This window comes from Sciurus vulgaris (genome assembly GCF_902686455.1).
Source record: "Sciurus vulgaris genome assembly, chromosome: 2".
Lineage (NCBI taxonomy): Eukaryota > Metazoa > Chordata > Mammalia > Rodentia > Sciuridae > Sciurus > Sciurus vulgaris.
This window is the reverse complement of record NC_136462.1, coordinates 4,239,278-4,262,471: the sequence shown is the minus strand read 5'-3', so window position 1 is coordinate 4,262,471 and position 23,194 is coordinate 4,239,278. Positions and strand designations below refer to the sequence as shown.

Genomic DNA, 23,194 nt, shown 5'->3' with positions numbered 1-23,194 from the left:
TGGTGGAGGAGATTCTAGGCTTAGGGGTTAGAGGAAACCTTTCTGATAAGGGAGGATGGGAGGACTGGAAAGGATTTCTTTTAAAAGGGGAGGAGGAGGAGCTGGGGTTGTAGTTCAGTGGTACAGCGCTTACCTAGCACAGGGCAAGGTACTGTGTTCGTTCCTTAGCACTACATAAAAATAAATAAATTATTGTATCCATCCACACTAAAAAATTAAAGAAAAAAAAGGGGGGAAGAGGGGGAGGAGGGGGGAGGAGGGGGAGGAGGGGGGAGGAGGGGGAGGAGGGGGGAGGAGGAGGAGAAGAGAAGAAAAAAGGAAGGATTAAAGAATTGAAACAAATTCTACAAGCCTGATCTTCTCTCTGGCCAACACCCAATGTATAGGGGTGCCAGGCTAGCTCAGGCGCAGGTAAGGGCCACGGAGTCAAGACCCCCAGACTCCGCCAGTTGGGTGAAAGCAGGCTTGTGGCAAGCAGCCTGCAAACTCGTTTATTGCAGGAACAGGTATACATTTTATAAGTTTCTTGCCCAATCACAATGTGCCATGGGGGATCAGACCACCAGGCTCCTATACAGTTTCCTTGGTAACACTAGGTCAACTTGGGGCAGTTGTTTACTTTCCTAGGTAGGAGAAGCAGAATGCTCCTCTCTGCAAGTGTACACACTTGAGACATTCAGGGCTGTGAGTCAAGAACTAGGATTTCTCCCAACACCAATGAACTCCGAACAAGGCAGGAGCCTGATGAGAGCTGAATACTGACTCTGATGATGATGGTGGTCCTGTGGAGAAACAAATGATTAGAAGGTCTTTCAGAACCGTCTCCAGGGCCTGTGTTGTGGCTCGGTGGTAGAGCATTTGCCTAGCATGTGTGAGGCACTGGGTTCGATTCTCAGCACAGCATATAAATAAATAAATGTCCACTAACAATTTCTTTAAAAAAATAGTAAGAAGAGAATCCTGGAAGCATGGCACTCATCAAACTGTGCCGCAAGTGCCAGTCTCCCCTTCCTCCTTCCTACCTCAACTGCATACCTCCCAGGGCAGGGGGATAACCACCCAACGGGTGCTGGGTAAATGTTGACCAGTGGCTCTACTGCCCGCATCGGGGAGAGGAGCTGAGACGCGTCCACACCTGCAGACACGGTGAGGACACAGAGCCTTCAGGAGAGAGAGAGGGAGGCAGAGAGAGGAGGCTGAGGAAGAGGGGGCGGTGGGGATGGGTAGACGGGCCTGAAATGTGAAGAGGTGGCTCCTTCATCCACCCACCATCATTCAGGGTCGGTGTCGGGCACCGAGTGCGTGACTAGCACCCCTGCCCTCCAGATGTGCCCAGTCTGCGTGGGCAGGTAGGGCTGCCGTAGGCCAATCTGGCAACAACCAGGGGGTTGATTCTCATTAAAAATGCGAACACTGGGCCGTCTCGGGGAAGAGCCCGGAATCCACAATCGCAGGCAGGCCCTCGGGTGAGTCCGGTGCAGGGTGGCGTTAACACCTGGAAGGCGCGGTAAGCGCTGGGCCGGGGGTTCCGGGAGACCTCGGCCGGGGGCAGCCCGGGCAGCTCCTGGAGGTGACGTCTGAGAGTTAAGGAACAATCCTGGGCCGGGGGTGGCAGCTCGGGGGCGAGGCGCTCGCGAGCATTCGGAAGCCGAGGTTCCAGCGCCGAAAACTCAAGAAAGGAAACAGGACTCCAGCGGCGGCGCGCCCGGCCGCGATGCCCCGCCCCAGCGCGGCCGCCTTCCGGGGTGTCTTGGCCCGCCCGGCACTCGTAGCCCGTCGCTTTCCCAGGTGACGCACATTCTCGCCGCCGTCGCTCGGCGACACGGGTTCGAGTCCCCGTTCAGCCGGCATGGCGGACGCGGAGCCGGGGCCGGAGGGTGGCAGCGGGGATGGCGGCGGCGGCCGGGCTCCTCCGGGCCAGGGCGGCAGCGCGGCGCGCGTGGCCCCGCTGGACCCCGAGCAGCTGCGGCGGGTCCTGGAGCAGGTGACGAAGGCGCAGCCGCCCGCCGAGCCGCCGCCGCCCTTCCTGCTGCAGGACGCGGCGCGGCGGCTGCGGGACGCGGCCCAGCAGGCCGCCCTGAAGCGGGCTCCCGGCGCCGAGCCCCCGCGCCCGCCGCGCCTGCTGCCGCCCCAGGTGAGGCGCTGGGAGGGACGCGGGGGAAACCGAGGCCCGGCGGGGGCGCAGGCTCGCCTGGGAGCGGCCGGGCCGGAGCGGCCTGCTCCGCCCTGCGCACGGCTCCTCCGCGCCGCCTGGCTCTTACCGGCCTCTGCCCCTTGGTTCAGCATCCGTCGGGCGCTCGAGAGCTCCGGGAGCTGCCGCCCGGTGCAGAGCTAAGGCGGGGTCTGCGGGTGAAAGGGGGCTGCCTTCCATTGGGTGGTCCCCGACCCTGGAGCTGAGTCCCGAGTGGAGTAAAAGGGTGGAAAGCAGAGCGAGCGCCAAGACCCAGACTTGGGCGAGAAGGAAGCACATCGTAGTAGCTTGCTGTACGAATTGGCACCTGAGTGGTAGGGGCGAATTGTAACCCCAGTGCCCAGCAGCGCCAGTGAGTGAATGGAACACGTGAAAGCGCGCTACCACAGAGCGTCCTCTCCCGCTGGTTCGTTTCCCGGGTCACAGAGCTCTTGGCCGCTGGGGGAGTTGGCACTAGAAAGTAGCCGCACGTCATGTGTAAAATCACATCCCCCTTTCCTGCCAGGGTTGTATATGACTGTGCTTTTCATCTCAAAATTGCCGGAAGAAGAGAGGTGCTTCCAGTAAATAGGCTGCAAAATAGAATCAACAGTCTTCGACTTTTTTTCCCCTCCCTGAGTGATTTGGGGCTGGCTGTACCCAGTTGTCATCAAGACTGGAGAGCTATCTTGTTATAGTTTGGGAAGACAAGTATGATAGTGCCCAACATTGCTGGAGATGTGACCTTGCATAACAACCTCTTTGGGCTTTGACTCCCTTGTGTATTTTTAAGATTCATACTTCATGTGACTATCTCCAAAAATGATTAAGTTTCGACATGTTCTTAAACTTTATATAAGTGAAATCATCTCCTGTAACTTGGCATTTTCAAGTTATTTTCATTCCTATTTTGCTCTGAGAAATGCATCCATGATGGTTCACTGCATAAGCTTTCTGGCTGTACTCTTCTGAAGAACCAAATTCTGCATGGCACCATCTGGCACAGCCACCATCTAGTGACTCCTGCTGTTTACACACCCCCTACTCTGAACCAGGCACTTTACTGAGCTGCCTAGTTCTCAGCATCCATGCAATATGCTTTTTTCTTTTCTTTCTTTCTTTGAAACAGGGTCTCGCTAAGTTGCTTAGGACCTCACTAAATTGCTGAGGCAGACTTTGAAATTGTGATCCTCCCTTAGCCTCCCAAGCCACTGGGAGCAATAATGCTTTTGTATCAGCATTTTCCATGTTGAGAACAAGCTCAGAGAGGTTGGGTGACTTTAACCAAGGTCCCACAGGTGCAGCTACACTCCAGAGCCTGTATTCTCACCACACACTACTTTTTGGATTTGGTATGGCAACTTTAGAATGAGTCCAACAATGACACATGTTCCATCAAATGAAAGTAAATTCTGTCAAGGTTAGGAAGCCTGATAGAATTGTGTCCTAAGCCAGGAGTGGTGGCATACATCAGTAATCCCAGCTACTCAGGAGGTTGAGACAGGAGGATCCAAAGTTTGAGGCTAGCCTCAGCAGCTTAGTGAGATCTATCTCAAAATATAAAAAGGACTGGGGATGTAGTTCAATGGTAGAGCACCCCTGGGTTCAATCTCCAACATGGGGCTGGGTGGAGGGAGGTAGATCAAAAAGGATTTTATTCTGTAGCTAATCTAATGGGAATGGTATAGATTTCACCTGCACTCAAAATAATGTAACTTTATGGCCCATTCTGCTAATAATCTCTCAACCTCCACTGTACCATGGAGGCCACAAAGGCAAACCAGGTGTGTATCTTGCCCCTGAAGAGTTTATGAACTAATAGGAGGTAAAGCGTGACCCAGATAACTTCCAACCGAGGTAAAAAACCTGGAGATATGCATAAAGAACTAAGTGCCTTTAAGAGAAAGGGAGATTATTAGGTTTGACTGAGGGGATCCAAAGCTAATGCTAAGAGGTGGTATCTGAACTAGATCTGGAAGAGTGGGTTCAAGATGAAAATGCCAAAGATGGGGCGGGGGTGCCTTGAGACAGCCAGGGCAGAAGGATCAGAGGTTCACTGTGGGGCATAATGTGGATCAGACACACTCCTCTGGGTCAGATCAGGGTTCCCACCTGGCCCATCTTCCCACAGAAACATCCAGTTCCACTCACCACTGTGCCCTTTTTTTCTGTTGTTCAGCACGTATGTTGGCTCAGGTCTTTCCTTACAACTAGTGTGCCCTTCTCACCTGGCAGGAGCTCTGCAGCCTTCTAGATGCCCGTGAGAGCTCTCCTCTGGCAAGCCACCACCTTCAGTCTGTTCTGCTGCTTACCACATCTGTTGTGCCATGGTGTCACCATTTTCCTATCTGCTTCACCTGCCTGTTCCGGGGGGCCCCGCATGCTTTCAGTATCAGTGGAAATTTTGAAAGGACACATGTAGTGGCTCCACCCCAGCCAATCTCATCTAGCAGGTCTGCAGGGACTGAGGTAGGGCAGAGGAAACCGCCCGTTAGCTCAGGTGTGAGACAGGCTTGGCTACTGGTTATGAATAGGCACCAGAGATGCTTAGTAAAAGTTTGCAGAATGAAATACACATATAGTGAATTATTAAGTATAATATCCACATGGTCAGTCAGTCTGAATAGCAGATAAATAAATTATGTGACTACTTCTGCTGCTGGTCATCCTAAAACAATAGGACTTGGTGTGTGAATGCAATATGATGATGCCATTATCCGGTAATATATCAAAAGCTTAGAAAAATACTCTGACTAATAGTAAAAGGAAACATAATAGTTATTGAAGGATAAATGAAACAGTCATCAGTGAGTCACAGGTAGCCCAGGAATTGGGGATTCATGGGACACTGACACCAGCCCGTACACCAAAACCATAAACCAAAATGCCAAATCATCTCTGCTGTTTGCAAATAGAGATAAGAGATATGCTCCAGCTTGATTTCAATGAGGGTTTTTATTCTGCCCTGTGTGATGACATTTTTGATCCTTCATTGGCAGAGGATTGAGTCCAAAAGAGGACCCGTTGGTGTCCCAGATCAGTGCTTCTCAACCAAGGGTGATTTTGCTCCACAGGGTAGTGACCTTCGGCAACAACTGGAGACATTTTTGATGGTCACAACTTGGGGGTGCCACACTGCATCTGAAGGGTGAAGGCAGAGGTGGTGCTCAGCTTCCTACAGAGCCCAGCCCTACACAACAAAGAATCACCAGTCTGAAGTGTACTTGTGCCAAAGTTGAAAAACTCTGGATGATGTTTGCCACCTTCCTCCCTGTGAAAAACTCATTATTTGTGCTCTGTGAGGGCAGGAGTCTTGTCCTGCTCCCACCCGTTCCCCTAGCGACTTACAGGCAGTGAGTACTGTCTTGAACCTCCTAGAACATACATCCTTGTGCCCATGTGCGCTTGATATTTTAATGGAATACAAAAAAAAAAAAAAAAGGCAAAAAAATTACTGGATCAAAAAGCACATGCATTTAAAATTTTGTTGGGTATCATTAAAAAGAAAAACTTGTTGAAGGTACGAAGCCCCTCTCCTAGATATGTGTACTTGGAGAAACTCACACATGTATACATATACACCGTGATATTTTAAAGCAGACCAGAATAGAGTGATACCTACCTGTCCATCAACAGGAGAATAGTGCACTCAGCATGGAGAAAATGAATGCCTCGAGTGCAACGTGGATGCATGTCTCATAGCAAGATAGGAATGAAGATAACTTGAAAATGCCCAAGTTACAGGAGATGATTTTATTTATATAAAGTTTAAAAGCATGTCGAAACTTAATAATTTTTGGAGATAGTCACATGAAGTTTGAATCTTAAAAATACACAAGAATGGGCTGGGGAGATAGCTCAGTTGGTGGAGTGCTCGCCTCGCAAGCACAAGGCTCTGGGTTCAATCCCCAGCACCGCAAAAAAAAAAAAAAAAAAAAAAAAAAAAAACACAAGAATGAACAGTGCATTTGGGATATGGTGAAGAAAAGGGCATGCAGGTTGGATGGATTTCAGAGGGCTTTGTAAATCACTTGTGTTGCCTTTAAAAGTGGGTGATAAGGACCCAGATGGTTACTTTGTTTTTTATGGCTTTTTTGCTTTCAGAATTTCATTCAAACCTTTTTTATGGGATGAGGGGTTAATGAACTCACTGGCACAGGGCTGGGAATAAGTTCGGTGTAGAGCGCTTATCCAACATGTCCGAGGCCCTGGATTCCATCCCCAGCACCATAACAACAAAATGAGCTCACATTGCATTGAGTCCAGTTTCGAGTACAGTACTAAAAAGTCCAAGTGAAATCACATGGGTAAAACTAAAGCAAGACATTATTTCTTAATGAGTCATGAAATCAGTTTAGTAGTTTGTGACTAGTATTTTTTTTCGTAATGATGTAGATTGCCAGGTGCAGTGGTGCACATCTGTAATCCCAGTAACTAGGGAGAGACAGGAGGATTCCAAGTTCAAGGCCTCAGCCTAGTGAGGCCCTAATCAACTTAGACCCTGTCTCAAAATAAAAAATAAAATGGGCTGGGGATGTGCTGCTGCTCAGTGGTAAAGCACCCCTGGCTTATATCCCCAGTACAAAAAACCAAAAAACTGGACTGAATAGCGTCAAAGGGCATCTATGTCAGGTGGTGAATGTCTGTTACTTTGTGTTCACAGCGTTTTGGTAGATATACTTGTTTGTGGTGTAACATGTATCCCTGTGCTCTATGTTCAGAAAGGTTTGGAAAATTGCTGTAAACACTATAGATGTAGGACATAGACTTTATATATAAGATGTAAAATTAGAGTTTCAATAGTAGATTTGTGATGATTACAGAAATATCCATAAGCATAATGCTGTTCTTCTTCTTTCTGTATTTAAGCAACTAGAAGCCATTTGTATCAAGGTGACACCTGGAGACACGAAAGGTCAGGAAAGGCCAATGCCACCACTGGCCACCATCCAGCCCCAAACATCAAGACAGAGCCAGTCTCCAGGGAGGAGCTCCAGCCTGGTGGGGCTGTGTCTGGCTGGCCCTCAGCTGCTCAGGGGACAGCCCCTCAGGAGGTCCGGGCCACAGCTGTGCTTCCTCAGAAGCTCACCTCGCCCACCTGCTCCTAGGGTGTTTGTACAGAGGCCCCTGCCTGCCCTTCAGCCAGTCCCTCCAAAGAGAGTCAAGGCCTCCCAGGCTCCAGGTGACCAGGGCGACCAGTTGACCATTTTGACAGCCTCTCACCTGCCCCCCAGGACATCTGTTCCTTCCAGTTCACGTTTACTTATTTCCAGCTTGCACACGAAACGTGCTGAGAAACTAAAAAAATCTTTCAAGGTACAAACCCGTTCTGGACGGATATCTCGACCTCCTAAGTACAAAGCTAGAGACTACAAATTTATCAAAACAGAGGATTTGGCTGACGGTCACCTGTCGGATTCCGATGACTATTCAGAACTGAGTGTAGAAGAAGAGGAAAGCCAGAGGGAGAAACAGGCTCTCTTTGACTTATCGAGCTGTAGCCTGAGGCCCAAGACCTTTCAGTGTCAGACTTGTGACAAGTCATACATAGGAAAGGGGGGACTGGCCCGGCATTTTAAACTGAACCCAGGCCACGGCCAGGTGGAGCCTGATACACGGCTGCCTGAGAAGACTGACTGGAGCCTGTCCCTGGGATGCATGGAGGCAGGGGCCGGAGGCCTGACCTCTCCAGAGCAGCCCATGCCAGCTGCTCCACCTGAGGAAGGGGCAGAGTCAGCACAGGTAAGTTGATGTTCGGTGACTGTCCTTACCCGTGTCCCTTCCTGCCCACCATCCTTGAGTTGACCCTTGCAGTGTGTGATGGGATTTCATGCCCACACCCTCATAGTGAGGGTCTGCCTTGCTGCCAAGCAGGTGAGTGCTCCCCGCCCAGCAGCTGCATTAGGTGGGCACCTTCTATGGAACCCAGCCACCAGGTTTTCATTTGATTTGTTTTGCTTTTTATTTGCAGTGCTGGGGGTTGAACCCAGGGGTGCTCTACCACTGAGCTACATCCCCAGCCCTTTTTACTTACTATTTTGAGGTAGGGGTCTCTAGAAGTTTTCCAGGCTGGTCTGGAACTTGGGATCCTCCTACCTCAGCCTCCTGAGTGACTGGGATCACGGTGTGCCGCCGCACCCTGCCCTGTGAGTGGCTTTTGTAACACAATTCTAACATTTTTTCATGAAGTTTTATTTGTCTGTTTTCCTTTTGTTGCCTTTAGTGCCATATCCCAGAAATAACTGCCAGACCCAATGTCATAAGGTCTCTGCCCTACCTAGGTTTTCCTCTGAGAAGCTCGTGGTTTTAGGTCTTTCATTGAGGCCTTTGGTGCATTTTGAGTTAGCTTTTGATAGTTAGGTAGGGTCCAACTCTGTTCTTTTGCTTCTGGGTATCCAGGTTTCCCAGCTTCCCTTGGAATAGGATTGACACTCTTGTCAAAAGTTATTTGATGGGATTGGGGCTGTGGCCTCAGTGGTAGAGCACTTGCCTAGCACGTGTGAGACACTGGGTTCAATCCTCAGCACCACATAAAAATAAATGAATAAAATAAAGGTACTATGTCCATCTACAATTAATATATATGTGTATATATATACTACTACTACTGTAGTTTATGGATATATATATATATATATATATATATATATATATATATATATATAATTATTTGACTGCAGGTGCAGTGGCACATGCCTATAATCCCAGACTCTGGGGGCTGAGGCAGGAGGGTTGCAAGTTCAAGGCCAGCCTGGGCAACTTAGACCCACTCCCAAAATAAAAAGGACTGGGGATGTAGCTCAGTGGTAGAGGGCCTCTGGGTCAATCCCCAGTATTGCAAGGAAACAAAAAAATCATTTGGCTTCACACCTCTTTGTTCCTGAGGGGAAAATCCTTTGACCAACCTGTTAGGGTCAGTTTCTGCACTCTGTGGTATTCCACTGGTCAGTATGTCTTACCTTCATGGCAGCACCACACTGGTTTGGTTACTATAGTTTATGGTAAGTTTTTTTCCCCTTAGGTTCTCTATCTAGAGCCTCCAGCACTGCGTTGAATAAAAGTGACAAAAGCCTGTATCCCTACCCTGTTCCTGATCTTAGATGAGAGTCTCTCAACCTTCCCCATGTAGTGTGGTGTTTGTTTGCTTGGGTTTTCATATATGGTTTTTGTTATGCTGAATAGTTTCTATTCCTAGTTTGTTGAGTTTTTTATCATGAAAAGGTGTTGAATTTTGTCAGTGCTTTTTCTGCATCAACTGAGATGACCATGTGGGTTTTTTCTTTACTCTGTTACATGGTGTAATACATTGATCAGTTTTCATATACTGAGCCATACTCGTTTTTTAGGAATAAATCCCACTTGGCAGTCATTCCTGTAAATATGCTGCTGAATTCAGTTTACTAGTATTTTGTTGAGGACTTTTGTACCAATGTCCATCAGAAATACTGTCATGTCATTTTCTTGTGGTGTCTTTTGTCTGGCTTTGGTAATGCTGGCCTCACAAAATGAGTTAGGGAGTTTCCCCTCGTTATTTTTTGGGGGAATAGTTTTAGAAGGATTCATGTTAGTTCTTTTATAAATGTTTGATAGAATTCACAAGTGAAAGCATCAGGTCCAGGGCTTTTCTTTATCAGGAAGTTTTGGATCACTGCTTCAGTCTCCTCATGAGTTGTTATAGGTGTATTCAGATTGTTAGTTTCTTTGTGATTCAGTCTTGGTGGGTTCTATGTTACCAGGGATTTTTCCATTTCACCTGGGTTCTTCAGTTTGTTGGTGTGCAGCTGTTCTTAGTCTTCCCCGTGATTCCTTTTCCCCTATAGAATCAGTATCCAGTTCATTGGTGTACAGCTGTTTATACTCTTCCCCTGTGGATTCCTTGTCCCCTGAGAATCAGTAGCAGCGTCCCTGCTTTCATTTCTAATTTTAGTGATTTGAGTTTTCTCCTTTTTCTTATCCTCTCTAACTAAAGTCTAGTCAATTTGTTGATGTATTATATCAAAATACATTTGGTAGTACTAGGGGTACCTGGGGTGTTCTACCATTATCATCCCAGCCCTTTTTATTTTATGTTTAAGACAGGGTCTTGCTAAGTTGCTGAGGCAGGCCTGGAACTTGCAATCCCCCTGCCTTAGCTTCCTGAGTGGCTGGGATTACTGGTGTGCTCCACTGTACCCGGCTTCCTTTGCCTTTGATTTGTATTGGCTGTAACTTTTTGGGTTACCCGGGGTTTCAACTAGGAAATTACAGGCATATTATAATTTCTTATTTCCGAAACATTAGAGGAAACAGTACTGGAATCAGTGTGATTCTTTGGTGGACATTTGTGGCTTCAGTGAGTTGGAAAATATGCAAAATATATGGCTGCCTGCTTGCCCCCTCATTCCCTGTGGTGTGGCGCATTTCTGAGGGCCGTGGGGACTGCTGGCAACTGTGGCTTACAGATTAGTACCTGGAGGCCTGTATAGACACTGGGCCCAGAAGATCAGTATCAAGGTCCAGTGGTAGAACCATGGAATAGCCCTGTGTTAAGATTCAAAAATGGCATCCCTAGAACATTGATTTCAATAATAAAACAACACCACCATTTACAGCATGACCCTTGGGCAGGCCCCGTGCAAGGATTATAGCATGCATTTCCCTGATGCTGTGAGAGCACCCAAAGCAGATCCAGTAGTTCCTGCTGTTGATAAGGTAGACGAGGCTCAGGAGGTGCCTGGCCCACCCCGGAGCAGCACATCTAGCTCCGCATCTACAGGAGAATTAAAGCCAGGTTTTCTGACATTGAAACCACCCTGGACTAGGCTGCCTCTTTTAGGAGGTTCTGTGGCTCCCTCACCTGGTAAATCTCTACCTTGGAAAAGGCAGTTTTTCTTGGGCCAGGGTGATGCAGATCAGGATGTAGCTCCTCAAGACAGGAAGAATGTGGAGCTGAAGAAGTTGGGGCATGGTCTCTGCCCCCTTGTTTGTCTAAAAGCAGGAGTAGATTTGGAAAGACAAGACATTCTGCCCTCTTCTACCGAGGGGAACAAAGGTCAGCTACTGAGGAGAGCTTTACACCCTCCTCGGCCTGGAGGGAAAGCAGAGGAGTGGACGCTAACAAGCTTGAACCTGGGTCTACCTATCACCTGCCTTCCCTCAAGTTGTCATGCCCTCCTTTCCCTGTGTCATGTCACTTCTCTAAAAATTCGAAGATGCTGTAAATGCAAGGATTCCAAAACACATCTTTGAGAACATTTATTCTCTGGGCGTCTCCCACGTACATATAAAATATACTCGTTAGCCCGAGTGTTGGTGCACACCTGTAATCCCAGCGACTGAGGCAGGAGGATCCCAAGTTCAAGGCCAACGTGGGCAACTTAACAAGATCCATCTCAAAACATAAAATTTAAAAGGACTGGAGATGTAGCTAGTGATGGAGTGCCCTAGGGTTCAACCCCTAGTATGGAAAGGGAGAAAAAGAAAAAAAACATGCCTGCTAGTAAACTCATTTGTTTTTCTCTTGTCCGTCTGTCTCTTGTAATGGGTCTGTTCCAACCAGGAACCTATATTTTTCCTTTACAATGACCACATACTTTATCATCCTGGACATTTGAGAGAAAAAGGATCATCATTAGTCAGGAAGGATGACCCAGGACTTCCTCAGATACATTAGAGGACCAGACTTGCTGGCACTTTCAGCTTCCCTCAGTATGAAATCCTATACCACAGTAGCTTCTAGGTGTTGGACTTCCTGAGTACAGGCCCTGGCCTTGGGAATGATGGCCAGGGAGGCTGTGAGGTCCAGGAGATCTCTCCTTCCTCCTGTTAGAGGACATACACATGTATCTGTCCCTTCCTGAGGGCCATGTGGTACTTAAAGCCATAGGGAAACCCTGTGTTCCTCCTAAAACTTCCATTGCAATGAAGATTTGAAGGGGAAGTTCTTTAAGAGTTAAGGGCAGCTGGGTGCAGGGGCCAGTGCTGTAGTCCAGCTGCTTGGGAGGATGCAGCAGGGGGACGGTTTGAGCCCAGGAGTTCAAGCCCAGCCTGGATAACATAGTGACTGTCTCAAAGGCAAAAATAAAGAAACAACTGGGTGGGACTGGGGCTGTAGCTCAGAGGTAGAGCACTTGCCAAGCATGTATGAGGCACTGGGTACGATCCTCAGCACCACATATAAATAAATAAATTAAATAAAGGTCTACCAACAACCAAAAAGAAAAAGAAAGAACTAAGGGGACACAATGCTGTGTGCCCAGTGCCACATCAAGCGCCTTCCTTCTGTCAGCTCAGTGGGCCCTACCGCTGTCCTGGAGGTATATTGGGGTTCCCATTTTCACTTTCAGAGGCAGGAATTGGCAATGAGGAAGTTGCTGGACAATGTCAGATCCAGGATTCTCTCCAAAAGCCCTGCCAATCCATGAAAACAGAAAATAGATTAGTGACTGCAGGCTCTGTAGGATGTGGGGTGGGGATGAGGCGTGAATTCTTTCTGAGCTGATGAAAATGAACTGGAATTAGTGGTGAGGGCTTCACACTCTTGTGATATATTTAATCCATTGAAATTTATGCTTCCCAGGATGTATTTCATGATATTTGTAATATACCCAATAAAAAAATATGTGAAGCAATGTGTAAGAAACAAAGCGCAGGCTGATTTTTTTCCTTTGGTGATGGCACTTGAGCGCAGGTCCTTGAACCTGAGAAGCACATGCTGAACCACAGAGCACTCTCAGCCCCAGGTTCATTTTCAAGGTGATGGTCACATTAGAGAAGTTTCTTACTTCGTTTTGATCCACACCCAGGGTTGTGGTGTGTCAGCCCAAACTAATGGGCTGGCTAATAATCATCTGGCATCCAAAAGGAAAGTTTAAGATACACTGATTACAGTTCAAGAATTTTGATTAAAGAGGAAATCAGTGGGCTAGAGGCAGCTCAGTGGTTGAGCACTTGGCCTGGCAGGGTCCTGGGTTCCATCTCCAGCACTGCCAAAAAAAAAAAAGGAAAAAGACAATTCAGCAAGTTCCTTGTTTTTGTTTTTGTTTTTTTTTTTGCAGGGGTGTTGTTGTTGTTGTTTTATACTGGGAATTGAACCCAAGGGCATTCTACCACAGAGCTGTATCCCCATCCTTTTTAAATTTTGTTCCAGAATAGAAACAGGGGAGCTAACCTGCTGAGGCACATCCCCAGACCTTTTTATTTTGAGAGAGTTCCACCAAGTTGCTTAGGGCCTTGCTAAGTCACTGAGGCTGGCTTTGAACTTGCTATCCTCCTGCCTCAGCCTCCCAAGCCGCTGGGATGACAGGAATGCACCACTCAACCTGGCAAGTTCCTTGCTTTTGAGTTTTCCCTGCTTCAAGGTTTTCATTGTGATTTATAGAAAGCGTGACTATTTTATTTATTTTTGGGTGTGCAACACTATCCAGGATGGGCGGTCTGTAGAAGAGGTGTTGGTACCTGGACCAGAAAATGGAAGTCACTCAGCTCCTTTGGGATCAGAGAGGCACCTAGGACCTAGAAGAAGGGTTGACTCAGAGACCCTGGCAGAGTCTGATGCAGCTGTTCTTCAGAGGAGTGGAGCGGCCCAGCCCTATGAAGGCCCTGCAGGGTCCATGGGGCAGAGTGCCTCAGGGAGCAGAGCCCTGCTGGAGGAGGTAGTCACTCTTACATCCTGTTCTGGACACTTTCTTTGTTGTGGTAGGTAGCAAGTCACTATTAGGTTTCTGAATTTAAAAGTAAAACACCATGACCAACTCAGCAGTTCACCTGTTTCGATACTGGATGAAGTATGTGGTCAATTCAAGGGCAGTGTTATCTGAAATAACATGTGGGCTTACCTGTTTAAAATGAACATAAGACTTCCCACATCCTAAAGAGCTGCTTGCATTTGTAAGTTTGGAATAATTATGACCTGTGTTTACATGGAAGCAATTCAGAAGACAACAGAAATGGATTCCTCTTTTTCTGTAAAAATTTCAAGGTATTCAAAGAATGTTTCAGGTTTAGAACCCTCCATTCCAGTTCCCTAAAAAATTAGATTTATTGAATTTAACTAGTTTGGCTTAGAAAAGTAGAACCCTGAATTTATCCACATTGTCTTTGGTTATAATATATAGATTTGCCTTGTTAGGTACAGATTCAGGTGAAGGGTTTTTTTGGGGGGCTATCCTGGGAATAGAAGCCAGTGCCTTATGCATGCTAGGCAAGTACCACTGAGCTATACCCCCAGTCTTTCCAGGTGAATATCTTAAAAAGAAGTGGAAAATATAGCAAGACAGCATGAGACAAGTTAGCAAGATGACTGGCCCCGGACAGAGTACCAAAGGGGCCCAAAGCCACCAAACTCCTAGACCCATGGACAGAAGTGGTTTCCCAAGAGGAAGTGGGTTTCCTGAAGTTTCTTAAGGCATGATGTAATGTTGCCAATTCTAGCAGCTAATTTAAATCCTGGGGGAATAGCTTTATTCCCATTTGGGTTTGCATTGTGACAATCTTGGGTGATTAATTTTTGGAAGTATGAGTTAGGTTGCCTTTGTCTAGAATCCTGCATTGACCCTGAGAACAGCTACTGCTTACTAAGCACTTCCTGCAAGGCAACTAGCCTGCCATGCCCCGGCACCCCCTTGCTGGCCCGGACAGCTCTACTTTCATTCATTCGACCTGCACAGGATCACTGCAGGCAGGAGGTGGGTTCAGAATTTGAATCCAGGTTGTTTGGTGTCTGTTGAGTGGGAGTGTATGATAGGGTGCCTGAGACAGCAAGGACAGGTCACTCTGCAGAGGAGTGACTCCAATATAATGACACCTTTACCTTGATTTATAAAACCCCATCTGTCTCACAGAGAAGTAGAGGACTGCTTTGAACAGGACCATTCTTCACTCTTAGATGAGAACTTCCCCAGAAGTTGACATGAATTTATATGTTTCCTGGGTGTCTGTCGAATATTAGGCCTCATTTTGGGTATGGAGGGGACAATGTGCACAAGATAGACACAGCCCCTGCTCTGGGGGAGAATGGGGCAGTCAGACCCGTCCGTCCACTGACAGCACCATCAGTGCTCTTGGCCATTGAGCACAAGTTGAGACGCCCTGCCTGCTGCTCCCGTCTTCCAGCCCCGGTGGCGCAGCCTCCTTGAACTCCCTGCTCTTCTTCCGCGTCCCTCACTGCTTTGCTCCCCTGCTTGGGCTCCCTCCCTCGTCTGCCTGGTTTATTACACCTCCTTCCCTCTACAGACTCTCATTTGTTACTTCCTGTTCAGACTGCTCTCTGGAGCCTTGGATCTCTTATTTGAAATCTGCGCCTGGAGCCCCATGCACCCCTGTGCTTTCCCTGTCAGAGCGGAGCCTGCACACTGGCTTCCTGTCTACCCTAGGTGTGGGGGCCGCTTTGTCTGCTTGGTGCTCAGTCAAGCTGGGAACCCCAGGCTTTCTCATCTCTTCCTCCTTTACCACCCTTCCCATATCCTGTGGCCCTGAGCCTGGTGGACTGTGCCTTCCCTGTCCCTCCTGCCCACACCCTTGTTGTCAACTGGGGTCCTCATCCCGCTCCACTCTGTTCCCTGCACTGCCACCTAGGGACCTGACTGAAACCTCCCTCCACACTCTGCCTCTGGAAGGAAATGCAGACCCTCAGGCCCTCCCACCCAGGCCGGCCTGCCTGTCAGTTCCAGGTGCTGCTGAGTGTGTCCATCTGCCTGCATCCTGCTCACACTGTTTGCTTTTGCACAGTGCTGCGCCAGCCTCTGGTGCCCTAGTTTCCTGACTGTATTTCTGTCCCCGCATCAGCAGGCAGCGCACACTTTCCTCAGAGCCATGTTCTGTCTGCTGGGCCTACTCTCAGTGCCCAGGGCTTGTCATGGGGGCCTCAAACTTTGAGACCAGACTTGACCACAGCATTTTGTTAATGGGCAAACAAGTGAGATGCTTAATGAAGCAGAACGTAGCTTGGAGTTGCTGAGTTTGGGGAGAAGTTCCTCTTATGTTACCATTTGCACCAACTTGCTGACTGTTGGGAAATTCTTGCAGGCTTTAGAGGTGGCAAATGCTTTCTTTTGGCAGTGTCTGCAGCACTGTGACCAGGAGGATCTGGTGGAGTTGGCCCTGCCTCAGCTGGCTCAGGTTGTGACCGTGTATGAATTCCTTCTGATGAAGGTGAGTCTTGGTGGCGCCTATGAACCACGGAGGGGATGCTTTGAAGTCATGCAGGAGGACATCCTTCCTGTGTATTTGAGGAAGACCCAGGCCATGTGGAATCCTCCCCTTCTCCAGGACAGGGCTGAAGTGAGCACTAGTGCCTGGTGCAGGGCCGTTATCCATGTGGCTGGGTATCCCAGGCAAGCACCTGTCACTCCCTTGACCATTTAACTTTGTGTGGGAGATTGACAATGGCCGGGTCTCCATCCTACCTGGCTGGCTTCCTCCCTGGGGCTCTGCATTCTCAGCACCTGCTCTAAAGATGCAGCCCTGCCTGTGCCCATGCTTCCCATGGAGGCTGCTGCATCCCCTTAGGTGCACGTGCTCGCAGGAGCTGGAGGCCCAGCCTGTGTTTGGGCCTTCCTGCCTCCCCATCCTTGGAGCTCTGTGGCCATTCACCAAGGATTGTTTGCTTTCTGGTCAGCTCCTCTGTGGGTCCACCCTGCGGGCACAGTGCCAGCATAGAGTAGGCACCCACCAGGGAGAAAAAGAGGTGCCGCCATCAGCCAGTTCCAGGGCTGGGGAACCATGTCCTTCTCTCTAGGTCTCTTCCTTCTGTACTTTCTGTGCCATTGCCTCAGGTTTAAACTCTTTTTGTCATCTTCATCTGCATGAAGGTTGAGAAAGGTCATCTGGCAAAGCCTTTTTTCCCAGCTGTGTACAAGGAATTTGAAGAGCTGCATAGCATGGTTAAGAAAATGTGTCAAGATTATCTCGGTGGTTCTGGTCCGTGCTCGCAGGAGCCCCTGGAAATAAGCAATGTGAAGGTAACAGCCTCCCACCGCAGTTGTGCTCTAGTCTGCTCAAGAAGGCTGACTGTGAGCAAAGACGTTTTCAGCAGGGACATCTTATCAGAGTCCACCATGGTGGCCTTTTCCCGTCCAGTGGACTTTTTGTTTCCTTACTGTAAAAGCAGTAAACACTGTTGCGGAAAACTAAAACATGCAGATAGGCTAAAAGAAAGCTGAGACACGAGTCCTTCCTGCCCTGCTGTCGGGGTCAGGGCCTCAGGCACTGTGCTCTGCTCTGCGCCAGCTTCCACCTGAGTTCGTGGCCAGCGGCTGTCTCGCCAGCTTGTCTGGACACAGTGCTCATTTCAGTGTCCTCGGCGTCATCACATCGCCTTTAGTTAGACTGGATTCTTTACCTGGAAGAGTTCTGAGCTGAGATTGTTTTGGATAAAACCCTGTGCTGAGCGCAGCATGCACCGTGTGGTCCCGTCACCCAGTGGCTGTTCTCAGGACTGGACGAGGGTCCGGCCCCACTGTCCATGCAGCAGCACCTCCCTGACCCTGGCAGTCCCACACCTCTGTCCTCACTCTGCTCCTCTGTGGAAGAGGCGGCTGGCTGGAATGTCCTCACTGGCTCCAGTGTGGCCATGGCTTGCAGTAGTCCCTCCTTAAAACTCACTGCTGTGCATGTGGCAGTGGAGCCGGCTCAGGGCTCCAATGGCTTTGACCCTCTTTCCTCTGCCACCGTCTGCGCTGGGCACAGGGACTGTTCTGTGGCGTGCAGCCTTGGTCCTTTTTTTTTTTTTTTTTTTTTTTTTTTTTTTGCGGTACTGGGGATCAAACTTGGGGCCTTGTGCTTGCAAGGCCAGGCCAGCACTCTACCAGCTGAGCTATCTCCCCAGCCCAGTCCATTCTTGATAGGCACCTGCTGTTCCTGGTTTTGGGTTTTGGTGTTTTTTTGGTTTGCATTGTTACTTTTATGCAAATTCATCATTTACTATATTCCTCAATAAGCCTTTATACTTTATTTTTTGAAATTACTATTACAGAAATATAAGGGGGCTGGGGCTGTGGCTCTTGCCTAGCACATGTGAGGCTCTGGATTCAGTCCTCAGCACTGCATATAAATAAATAAATTAATTAATTAATTAACTAATTAAAGGTCCATTGACAACTAAGAAGATTTTTTTTAAAAAAGGAATGTATTCCTGGTAAGCCTTCTGTAGCTTCCCCAGTTCCCAGTAGTCACCTAAGTGCTTTTTAAACTGTTAAGCTAAACAAGTGTGGGTATCCTGTTGAGAAACAGCTGATGTGTACAAACTGCCCACCAGAATCCTCTTTTGTAGCAGTTCAGATTGTGCCACAGCCTCTCTGGAGCAACAGCATCTCCGTTTATAATGGGTCACTCTCCAGGTTGGTCAGCACTAAACACTGCTGGCCCTGTTTCCTGGTTGGCCTTATGGCGCCCTTCCCTCTGTGCCTGCCACAGTCTGATGCCCATGGCCTTCTCCTTATAAGGCCCAGATAGGCGACCATGACTGTGTCTTAACACCTCACATCTGGTGTTTGCATGTGGAATCAGATCCAGTCTTCACAAAACCCTTCCAGGCAGCTGACCTCAACGGGGCAGGTGAGGGAGGCTTAGGGAGCTGCTGGCTCCCTCTGGTCACCCAGCTGGGAAGAAACTGCTCTAGTGTGGCTTTCTCAGGCCCACAACATGCTCTCTCCACCACCTGGGAGGAAGATCTGGATGTGACTGGCAGGGTTGCTTTCTGTAGAGACTAAGGAGAATTTTAAAAAGAAGGCATAATGTGCAAGAAAGGTGCCTGGGTACAAACTAGCACAGTAAGCATGTGATAGCCTTAAAGAGCATGGTTTACAGTTTTAAAAAGTGTCATTTATTCAGTCTTCGGCATTGAGCTAACCCAGAACCTTCTATTTTGGGTAATGATCCATTTCATCAGGAGCTTTTCCCTCTGACTTTATGTTTGTGTAGAGGTATTACAACCTTAAAGCCAGGAATTCAACTCATGGGTCCACATGCTTCTGCAGACCTGCATCCACACTGGAAGACTTATTTCTACTGGCCTTTTCCTCTTCAGGTTGCTGAGTCATTAGGAATCACAGAAGAATTCCTGAGGAAGAAAGAAATACAGCCAGGCTGCATTCTATGCCAGCACCCCAGCCAAGAGATAGAAGGGGAGAGGCTAGAGGCAGCCAGCCGCCAGTGCTGGGGAAATGAGGTAGGCTGGTCCTGAGCAGGCCTGTCTTCACGTCTGCCTGACATTGAGTTAGTGGTCAGGGTGCACAACACTTGTCTCCAGGAGGGAGAGGTGCAGCTCTGCCTGTTGCTTCTGGCCTCAGCCAAGGGGCTTCTCTTCACAGGCTGCAGAACAGGGGCTGGCCATGGCGAAAAGGCCCCGAAGAGATGATCTGTGCACAGATGCCCCTGAGTCTCCTGCTGACCACAGTGGAGGCCAGGAGAAGGCCACGCCCTTGAATGCCCCAGCTGCCAGTGAGGGTAAAGCATGTTCAGTGGGTTTGAGGGGTGCCGTGCTCAGAGGCCCTGGTGGCACAACAGGTGTGCCCAGGCTTACGCTTTTCAGAGTTGGGTGCCCCTGTGGCTGAGTTTAAGAGAACCCTCTGGTCTCAGGTTTATCCCAACCTCTCAATGTTCTGGCATACTGTGTTCATGACCTGTGAATCTTGAGCTCTTTCAGGTTTCCTAGACCCCCTATTAAAAGTAAGAGTCACTTGGTGCTGGTGAGTAGGTTATACCCAGGTGGTCCCGAGGGGTTGGACAGAGATGCATCCCAAAGACACGTGTACCTGTGACTTGGCTTTCACGAGGCTTGCTTCCATCTGACTGCTGAGATTGGACATTTGGAAAGACAGAATCTGGCTTTTATTCTGGCTGCAGCCTGACCCTGTCTGCAGTGCCTTTATGCCTCTGTGCAGTCTTCCCAGGGCCATGGGATTCCTTGCCTGATCCTAAGGTCTCAAATTGGGAGAGGCAGTTCCGTCCTAGGACTCATGGTTTAATTCTGCCACAGGGGAAGGCAGATTGGTTCAGGGGGAGGATGAACTCTTTGGCACCAGTTTGGAACACAGCCCCTTTGCTGAGCTGGTTTGTTTCCTCTGGCTGTATCCACACGTGGAGGCCGAGTGGTCAGTGCTACATTCCCTTCAGTTTAACCAGCAGTTCCTGAGAGTCTGTGTGCCTTGCACTGTCCTTGTCCTGGCGCCCAGGTCCAGGGTTGGGTCAGGGGGCTTCCTCACTCTAGAATAGCGTCTCATAACGGTGTGGATCCGAAAATCCACACCCAGGAGGTTGTTCTGGAAATCAGGGGCTGGGGAATAGAGGTCTGAGAGTGGGTTGGGATCGGTGTGGACAGAATATTTTGAAAAATCTCTTGGGTGATTCTCAGGCTCATCTCTGTTGAAGAGCTGCTGGTCATTTATTCAGCGTCAGAATAAAACAACTGAATGGTTTTTGGAACATGTTTCTATGACAAAATCTGCCTTTGCCAATAGACACTAGGGACTGATATAAAAAGGATTTGCTGCCTGTCAGCTGGGAGAGTTTGGGTTTTTTGTTTCTTTGCAAGAAACATAATCTGGACCAGTTCGTTTGGATGGTGAGTGTGGTGAATGGGTCGGAACACGTGAGCTCGCCTTTTTCCCGAACCATGTAGGTCTCGCCCCTCCAGCACGTGGGAGCGCCCCTCCCTGCTCTGAGGAGAGCCGTGCGATGGCGGTCTCTGATGGCGGCAGAAGCAGACTGCACGTGGGCCAGCAGCTTATAGCCTGTGACGACTTCAGAGCCAGGAGTGGGTCTGTGCACTCTGCTCCCCCGTGTGGGGACTCCAGGTGGTCAGCTCTTCCTGCTCAGGTAGAAGAGCCTGGAGGCCTGGCTTCAGCCCAGGTAGCAGCATTTCCTGAAGAGAATGATCCAGAACACTCTGCAGACCAGAACACCGGGGAAAGCCAGAGGAGCCCAGGTGTCTGTGGTGCTCTGTCATCAGGTAGAAGAGGGGAGTGCCAGCTGCCTGGCAGGTCTGGAAGTGCAAAGGTAGGGAACCGTGGTGAGGTGCGTGACTCCCACCTGAACTGCCAGCAGGTCAGCCCCAGGCACGCTGTGGCCCCTTCACTAGAGATTTTGCCCATGGATGCCATGCCAGTAGACTGTGCCTCCAGGACTGTGTCAGAGACAGGGCCTCAGCCTGGCCCAGACGGATCACTGCCAACTAAAGGGGGTCTTGGAAGCCAAGCTGGGGACTTGAACCAGGTCCCCTGTGGGACACATGTGCACATTGGCGAGAGAGAACTGGAGAGTGTGGTGGCTGCAGGGGGAGCCCTGGCATTTGAAATTCCCAGTGGGTGCCAGATGTTGTCTCAGGGACAGGAGCAGATTTTTATTCAGACTTCTGATGGGCTTATCTTGTCCCATCCAGGCACCATAGTGTCTCAGGGGGAGGACATTGTCATAGTGACTGATGCCAATGGGCCTGCCCTGCAGATCGGTCCACCAGAAGAGGGTCCTCTAGAGACTGTGGAGACGTTCCTCACTGTGGAGACAGAGCCCTCCCGGTGACAAGCTCCATCTTGGATTTGTGTGCATTTTATCCAGAGAAGGTCTACTTCAGACAGTGTGTGTTTTTCTAATGTGAACAATGACACAAATGAGACTTCTATTTATGAAGTATGATGTGTGTCTACCCTACTGTTTTTCTATAGAAATCATAGTAATGGCAGATACGTTACCTGATAACAAATGGCTTATGTATCTCTAAGAGCTTTTGGTGACAGTTATAAGATTGCTGCACTAGTACTTGATTATCAGCCCAGCTCCCCATTTCCAAAAAGTGATGTCCCCTTCTCTCTTCATGCCTGCCATGCCACTTCTTCACAAGACTTGGTCTATATTAGAAGCTCCTCCTGGGTTCAGTTAGAAAAATAACAAAGCTACCCACTCTGGGTAGCATGCTGTTGAGAAGTGGAAAGGTCATTTCCACCTGCATTTTGTGGAGAGGAAGTGAGGCATAAATAAATGGTAGGACAACTCACTGTGGTCTATGGTAGCTGGGTCTTAGGTGCAACCCCAGTCCCACTTGGAAAGTCACTTCTTAGGGTCTCTTTTCTTTGGGACTTCTTCCCTGGCTGTATTATAGGGCATGAAGGGAAGGTGATTTGTCCCCACTAGATGACAGCACACAAAGGGAACAGCTGGTGCACGGTCAGGAGAAACCCCAAGCAGAGAAGGCCATGCTCAAGGACAGATCTGGGCTCATGGGCCTTTCCAGTGCCTGTTCTCTCAGACCTCAGAGTGGGGTTCCAGGGTTCTGCAGGAACAGGTAGGCAAATTTCCTAGCAGGACAGGAGTGCCCAGTAGCTGAGCAAGACACAGCAGTCTAGGAGAGCCTGGCTAGTGGGGTACTTATAGCCAGGATTCTAGCACAGAGTCCCACACAGCACCATGAGTTCCTCTGAGGATCCTTCAGTTGTGGACAGAGCTTCTTCCCTGACGATGGTTCCTAATCCCCACTGAGCAACTGACACAGAAGCCAGGTGGGATGTGACCTGGTTTGGAAATGGCCCTGTTCAGTCTGCATTGTCTGCTTAAAGGACATTATTGAATATTTCAATATATCTTAATTTCACTATCATATATGAGATACTATAAATGGATAGTAAATTTAACTGATGTAATAAAAAATCTGCTATACAGATTTGAAATCAGGAGACTGACAGCAAGCAGTGTACCCACCATCAGGTGTGGACTCCTTGAGTGCCACTCTGTGTCAGACACAGCACTGACAGCAGTTAGCGGGCCTCGGGAGCCCTGTCTTATCTAGAAGCCAGCCAAGTCTGCAGCTTTCCAATAGAGATGGGTCTGCAACACAGCAACACATTATAGCACTCTAATGGATATGATCTTCTTATGTACAAAATGAACAAATGGAAATTAATTTTTCTAATAAAGAACTTTGTTTTGTATGCACAGTACTTTTAATTTGAAATAGTCAGATGAGCAAAAGCAAAACTGGGTGCAGTGGCACATGCCTGTAATCCCGGCTACTTGGGTGGCCAGGATAGTAGAATCACAAGTTCAGGGCCAGCC

The 23,194-nt window shown here is 48.8% G+C and overlaps 2 protein-coding genes across 8 annotated transcripts in view; one reads left to right on the top strand and one right to left on the bottom strand.

The window, feature by feature from the left end:
• The first annotated feature begins 1,722 nt into the window (after nt 1-1,722).
• On the top strand, nt 1,723-23,070 carry ZNF839 (zinc finger protein 839). Of its 3 annotated transcripts, none has more exons than XM_079130072.1 (8): nt 1,723-2,134; nt 7,040-7,912; nt 13,576-13,803; nt 16,208-16,300; nt 16,960-17,109; nt 19,176-19,316; nt 19,459-19,594; nt 20,769-23,070. In XM_079130072.1, exons 1-8 carry the CDS (start codon nt 1,850-1,852, stop codon nt 21,665-21,667), a joined length of 2,805 nt encoding a protein of 934 aa, XP_078986198.1. In that variant the 5' UTR covers nt 1,723-1,849; the 3' UTR covers nt 21,668-23,070. The 3 variants fall into 3 exon arrangements, with proteins under 3 accessions (XP_078986198.1, XP_078986199.1, XP_078986200.1); XM_079130074.1 differs by having other exon boundaries at nt 1,748-1,788; XM_079130073.1 differs by lacking the exon at nt 13,576-13,803.
• The window catches only part of CINP (cyclin dependent kinase 2 interacting protein), a 31,435-nt gene continuing 12,548 nt past the window's right edge, over nt 4,308-23,194 (bottom strand). The window contains exons 6-7 of one of the 5 annotated variants that reach the window (XR_013762284.1): nt 12,490-13,134; nt 5,212-5,311 (exon numbers count right to left, since the gene is read on the bottom strand). Coding sequence is in view for 4 of the 5 variants with exons in the window: in XM_079130126.1 (XP_078986252.1) it covers nt 5,208-5,311 (104 nt within the window). In the remaining variant the exon portion in view is untranslated. Of the gene's footprint in view, nt 5,312-11,387; nt 13,135-17,943; nt 19,209-23,194 lie in introns of those variants that run through there. The other 4 variants (XM_079130127.1, XM_079130126.1, XM_079130125.1 and 1 more) reach the window with 4 other exon arrangements.